The 7,341-nt window shown below is 38.1% G+C and overlaps 1 protein-coding gene across 1 annotated transcript in view; it reads left to right on the plus strand.

Moving 5' to 3' along the window:
- Positions 1-1,753: 1,753 nt before the first annotated feature.
- The window catches only part of zgc:195001 (uncharacterized protein LOC567531 homolog), a 20,176-nt gene continuing 14,588 nt past the window's right edge, over positions 1,754-7,341 (plus strand). Inside the window, exon 1 of the mRNA XM_059348097.1 lies at positions 1,754-1,866. Coding sequence (XP_059204080.1) covers positions 1,754-1,866 — 113 coding nt within the window. The remainder of the gene's footprint in view (positions 1,867-7,341) is intronic.

Genomic DNA, 7,341 nt, shown 5'->3' on the forward strand with positions numbered 1-7,341 from the left:
TGACAGTCTGACCAGTCAGCAGGTAATAATGATTAAACATGTATTTTAATGTGGTTTAATACAAATTCAGTAAAAAGAAAAAAGAAATGCTTCTAGATTTGTTTTCCTCACTGATGGGGGAAGCCAGAACCACTTCTGTGTGAGTTTGCCACGTTTGAACTGGAAAGCCTCCACTCAGCTGTTTAATCCCTTTTAATACTGCCGGGGGTCTGACCGAGCTGGGATAAGAGCAGCTGCTGCCGTCCCCCAACAAGTGTCACCTGATGTGGGAGTCACTATTCAGTAAATACAGTTCATATAAACTGCAGGTACACAAGTTTTTTCCTTGTGTTCCTCCGAATTCATCTTATGACGCTATGTCTTATTTATGTAAAGGAAAACACAAAATACAGGGACCAGGCGACAATTCAAGGACTAAAATTATAATGGTATATAAATGCTCCTGTATTTACAAGGTGCACCTGAATGCATCATTAAGTCTGTTCGCACCCACCATGAAGACAGTTTTAAAACTGTGGACAGAAATACAAACTGACCAAAACAAAACAAAGTAACTAAGAACACGAAGAAACAAGGCACCAGGTAAAACCTGCTCATGCTTTTTTCCTTTCTTAATTTCACTTTACAGCACTTAGTACTCGCCAACTCTTACTGAGAAACTGCTGTACTTGCACTGTTGTTAATTTCTTTCTCATGACTGGGAAGTGATTGACGTCCTGTCACTGCTCCAGTTGCTCTTCCTCGAAGTGAGGAAAAGCAGAAGACAGTTTGTTGACTTCAGACAGGTCTGCAACCTCATGACATTTTATAAAATGATGTATAAAAGTGAAGCAATGCAGTTTAATTAGGCCTATTATAAATTACCCAGAAAGCACCAAAGAGTTCTGGCAGCTTGTGAGAAGAAATGCAAGAAAAAGTCACAGTACACTAAAGAGAAAAATGTAAAAGCAATGTGAATGCTGGCTCATTTCAAGCACTGCTGCTCTAGGATGCTCTTAAAATTGTGATAACGTAATGCAGTGACACAAAGTATAGGATGCCCTACATGCAACTGGTGCACTTTTTTTGTCTGCCACATATTAGCCCCCTGGGTCGACTCCCTCAAACTTTCTCCTAAGAATCATTATGAAGTGTTCTGTCCACTAGATAGCAGCAGCAGTAGCACCTGAGTGACTACTTGTTGGCAGTTTCATCACATCACTTTTAAATGTTTTTCTGCACAGAAAAAAGCACCATCTTTAACATAGACATGAAGATATGCAAATAATATCTTTATAAAACACTAAAAGAATATTAAATAGCATTGAGCTTCATATTTTTAAGATGGAAGCTGTTGTTTATATTGATGATTAAAACCGAGCTACTTGGATAAAACATCTAGCAGACGGTCCAGTCCAGACTAAAGGGCGACCAGCAGTCTGCCTCAGATCCAGACTGCAGCCATTCATGTCTTTGCTCCACCATCCTGCCACCTTTCTGTGTATTTATAATCATGAGTCAGGAAGAGAGATCACAGATTCAAAACAGTACGGCTTTAGGAACAGAATGTCACAAAATCCCTGTGTCAACATCGCCTATCCTCTTCCTTGTGTCTGTCAGTTCGCCTGGCTGTTTTTAGTCCCCGTGTCAAACTGTGAGGAATATCCTCTTATTTTAGGAGGCTCAGCGCTGAGCTTCAACACTTCGGGGGCCTCTGCCCTCGTCCAATCACCAGCCAGGCCTTTCTCAGGACGACCCGCCAAGTCACACGAGCATGCCGCCCAGCTCTGTGAAGTCTCTTCAGTGGCCTCCTCGTGCTGTCCGGCTGTACAACATGAGAAATATGGTGATAACAACAGCTGAGGGAAACAGGAGAGTCGGGCTGAAGTGAGCCGAATGACAAAAGTCATCAGTTTGAAAAGAGATCTGCTTCTGTCAGGAGAGAGAGGCCGCCATATCATCGGAGTAACACGATGAGCCGCGATTAAACGTGTAGTGAAAGGTTTCCCGACAAACGAACCATCTCCACTTTAAAAACTCAACAATCTCAGCTATTTCACTTTCAGCAGAAGCACTATGAATCATGGGAGTCCTATCAACATGCACGGTGATGTATGTCCATGTACTGGGAAGCTGGAGGACGCTGACACTGAGACACATGATTGTGGTGATCTTTAGGAGAGGAATCATGTGTGTTTGCAACGAGGCCACACATACAAGAAACACATGTTGCTTTCAACAAGTGTATAACACTACAGGCTAAAATTAGCATGCACCTAAAAATAACAAAGACATGCAACAGGATTTTAAAGGCTGTTTGTACCAGTAAATAACTGTATGTTACAGTCTTAAGATTAACACTAAACTCTTTGTTTTTTAAAGGCTCAGTCCCATGTGCAAATGCAGAGTAATCCTCGTCTGACAAGGTGATATTCCAACCACACACACTTCTTCGCTGTACAGTGGATTATTATTTTGCATGTGTGAGCATGCCAGAAAGGTACAAAGTCAATAAATCGACACAAATGGACATGACATTTTTTAATTTGTGTGAGATTTTTGTGTGACGCTGTGACATGAAAGCCTGTAAGTGTTGATATTCTCTGATCAATGCTAACTCCAGTCAGAAAACAAACGTTTTAAGAGTTGTTTGCTTGACATCTTGCAGTCAGACCTGACTAAACATGAATTCAGACTTTAAAAAAAATCAGCATCATGATCTTAATATTTCGGCATACGTTTAATCCCTTTGACGCGATTAAATCACACCAAAAATCAGTTTCATACTGCTGTAGGAGCTGCAGGCATCCAGACAGGCATGATGTTATTAACTCAGGCATGACAAAAATTGGTTTTCCACAACAGGAACACACACACACACACACACGCACACACATATACATATACATATACTGTGCTTAACATATGTATTAGACCAGCAGTTTGTGCCACAGTTGTCCTAAATAAACAGCATTAGTAATTACCAAATTCATTTATATGTTCCTGTGATGCATACACCAGTATGTAGAAGCTCTTTAACTGAAATGATATTATTAATGCTAAAATATAATTATTATTGTTATCCATGAATTTTCTAATTTACTGTTTTAAAAAAAAACTGTAGAAACAGTAAAGTACATTATGATTTCTTGATTATAGTTTATAGTTTCCTTCCATTCCTGAGCAGAAAAAATTGTTTTTGTGATTGAATGTTCTGCTTGATTCATTTCGGTTCAAATCTGGCTTTAAAAAGGTTTTCAGTTTGTTAGTAGCCAAATGAATAACAATAACATTTTAGTTTTTAAACAAGCTTTTGAAAGATTTCGAAAATATTTATGTTTTCTCGTTTTTATGATAGGTGGTATAACAAATGTGTTAAGCACTGTATATAATATAATAAATATATAAATAGTGGTAATTTCAGCCAACACATTGTTTGTATCTACCCTGGTGCATCTAGCATAAATAACAAACAAAGACCAATGATCAAGCAGTCAAACTGACATAAATAACACAAAGAAACATTCGCTTTATGTTTGTTGTGAGCGGAACATCATGGATAAGACGCTTTTCTAAAATGTTGTTTAATATCATTTATTAGTCATTCATTAATTTCTTTTCATATTTGAGATCTACCACTCACAGCGACAATAACAAATGTATTTATGACACGTCTGTTTACTGATGCAGAAACCATTCTATCTATCCAGCTGTAATGACAGTGAGCCATTAGCAGGTATACCAGAGTCTTTAGAGACACTTCCTGATGTGTCATAAAGGTATGCAGAAAATGTGACATGGAAACTAAAATGCAGGAGAGGCTGTAAATCACTTCAAATGTTATGTGAGTTATAAATAGTATACTATGTTCACCTGTACGACTCATTTACAAGGTTTCACATGTAACAGGTAAATGATGTAATAGAGATAAATATTGCAGAAGTAAACATGATGACTATGGGGGTGGTGGGGGGGGGTTTAACATACATGAACCAGGCTGCGGCTCACATAACAGCAGTTACATAAATCTGGTGGCTCTGTGCCGCCTGCAAACCACTGATGTGAGCATGACAGCATGTGAGAGGCAGCAAAGCGGGACAGCCCTCATGACATGTCGTGATTTAGGAGCAGTTACAAGGTTTATGTTGCACTGAAGCTATGAGGGGCCCAGTTGATTTTGGCCTGTCGTTATCACACTGTAAATCTGGCCACTTTAACCCTGCATGCTTCATTAAAGATGCTCTAATACTTAAATCTATACTGATGTCATTCGCTTTATCAGATTGTCCCTGTGATGAGTGATGCCACTCAGAGCTGCAGAGGTTTTATCAGGAGATCAGCAAGTAACGGAGAACATTTACTGAAGTACTTTATTCTACTGTAGAATCTCCATTTTCTGTTTCATACCTCTACTCTACTACATTTATTTCACAGTTATAGTTCTTTGATACCTTTCAGGTTTTATGTAAAAACATATGATAAGCTTTTAAAATACAATGGTGAGATTAAATTTAATATTTTTTCACCTCTTACATGGAAGCAGTCCAGTTGTGTCACATTTCAGACGTCTATTAGTTGTTTTCAGGTTTCAGTTTCATTTTGATTTCATTCATTTTGATACCCAAAAATGTTAATTCACAAAACAGTCAATTTTAAGAGAAAAAAGCTAGTATTTTGCAGCAGAACTCTGCACTCTGACTGTTTGCCAGTTACTCCTAAAACAAAATTTCTATAAATCTTATTTAAACACATGGTTAATGTGAAACGTAACTACTTAGGTTTAGGCAACAAAACTACTATGTAAGGTTTAGGAAAAGATCATGGTTTGGGAAAATGAAAATTATTTATGGAAATTAACTGCCATACAAGTTAAATTAACTTGATACTGTTGTACAAGGCGGGCTACACGGTGGTGTAGTGGTAAGCACTCTCACACTAAGAGGGTCGCTGGTTCGACTCCGGACTGCATCGATTCAGTGTGGAGTTTGCATGTTCTCCCCGTGTCAGAGTGGGTTCTCACCAGGTACTCCGGCTTCCTCCCACAGTCCAAAAACATGCACTGAAGTTTAATTGGTGACTCTAAATTGCTCGTAGGAGTGAATGAGAGCGTGATTGTCTGTCTCTATGTGTCAGCCCTGTGATAGTCTGGAGACCTGTCCAGGGTGTAGCCCGCCTCTCGCCCAATGTCAGCTGGGATCGGCTCTGGCCCCCCACGACCCGAGTGTGGATAAGCAGAGAAGGATAATGAATGAATCCTTCACTCCTACAGCCATCAGGCTGTCTAATTCTTCAATAATTTACAGAAGAGCTTCCCCTCTGGGATAAATTAAGTAATTTTGATTTTGATTGACTTTGATTTGATTTTGATTTAATTTGATTGAATGTTGTACTATAGCATGTGCATGAGACATACACCATGCATGGCACAATTATACACTTTGGTTAAGTGACCTAGACAAGTAGTGAAACCTCCGTTCGGGGCAGGCAAGATAGATGGATAAAAAAAAAAAAGCAGACCTTGACCCAATAGACCGGTTAGTGAGAGTGAATGTTGTTATTTGGAGTCAGTCAGTGTAAATGCGTCCACTAGTTAAATGGGGAAGTAGTCTTTTAACCTAACATTAATCAGGTTTTTTTATTGCCTAAAGTTTAATTTCACAGTGTGGCATTTGTACTTTTCAGAGGTGGAATGTAACTAAGTACATTTACTCAAGTACTGTACACAAGTACAATTTGGAGGTACTTTACTTGAGTATTTCCATTTTATGTAACTTTATACTTCCACTCCACTACATTTAGAGGTAAAGATTGTACGTTTTACTCCACTACATTTAGCTGCCAGCTTTAGTTACTATTCAGGCTGAGATTTAACATGAAGAAATATTTAAATTTAAAATGTTTGCACATGTTTATAATTCAAACCATATAATAGTGTATTAAGTAATTAAATGAGCCCGACCTTGACGTCATTAATGAATGCATCAATATTAATAATCTAATAATATATTTGGAATATATAAAACAATCTGAGTGGGTCCATTTTGCATAACGAGTACTTTTACTTTTGATACTTTAACTTAAGTCAGTTTTGAACGCAGGACTTTTACTTGTAGTTGAGTAATTTCAAAGTGTTGTATTAGTACTTTTACTGAAGTAAAGGATCTGAATACTTTTTCCACCCCCGATTATAAGTCATAAACAACAGTTGTTTCAGACACATGCATGTTCATAGAGAGCCTCTGAACACACGAGGACAGAAACATCGAGACGCAGGAAGCACCTGTCCCGTCAATCAGAGCAGAGCCCAGAACCCCAGCAGGAGAAATCCCTGAAAGCATCACAGACGGCCTTCACAGATTACAGCCTCACACTTATTGCATCCAATCATGCTATACATGTCACCATAGCACCACCATGTTAGCATGTAATGAAGTAACTAGAGAGGACGTTTAATGGCCGTGCTGGGAGGTAATATACACTGCAATATGACAGAGTATAATGTTCGGCATCGCGCCTTTAAACACACCCAAAGGTCAGGGTACAATACTATTTAAGCCCTCTCACTGACAGCAGTAAGCAGCAGGTGTTGAAATTTGTTTTCATGCCTCACATGCAGCATATCTGGTATTATAGGAGCTGGCGTTAAGCGGGCAGTTACGCTTCATTAAAATGCTTCCTCTAATAGCACTGTCTTGTGACAGTGGGGAGTTATTTCCTATTAACTCTGATCAATGAAGATGTGCCAGAGAGGGAAACCCCCAAACATGATCCGAATCTTTATTCCTTTTCATTTGGTGAACATTTTTTACCGTCTGTGGCTGCTTATAACAAGAGATTTATTCATTTTTATTGAAATATACACTACTGGTCAAAAGTTTTAGAACACTCCAACTTTTCCAGAATTGTATTGAAAATGATGCAGTTTAATGTCTCAGTGTACTCTGAAATTAATGCATGTAACAAATAAACAATTGAAGTTAAAAAATAAATCATCAGTTTAGAAAGGAAAATGTATTCTAAACTCAGAGCAGTAAAGCTTAAATTTTTTAAAGTTTGATAAAGTGCTGCAGTTGTTGTCGTCCACATGTTTGACATAAGTTGAGTTCAGTTTGACTGAATACTTTGTTGGTCAGTCTGTGGGTTTGACTCTCATTGTGGAGAAATAAAAAGACTGAAGTGAGATGAATAGACTGAGAATTTTCTCTTATTTGACAAAACAATCCCTGATTGAATTTAATTTTGTGGACAAAAAAATGCAGTTAAACAGTTAAATCATAATATATTGTATCGCAATACTCACCATATCGCAAAATGCTTAAAATAGCAATAATATCGTATTATAACTCAAAATCGTATCATGGG

Source organism: Centropristis striata, chromosome 13 (assembly GCF_030273125.1).
Source record: "Centropristis striata isolate RG_2023a ecotype Rhode Island chromosome 13, C.striata_1.0, whole genome shotgun sequence".
NCBI lineage: Eukaryota > Metazoa > Chordata > Actinopteri > Perciformes > Serranidae > Centropristis > Centropristis striata.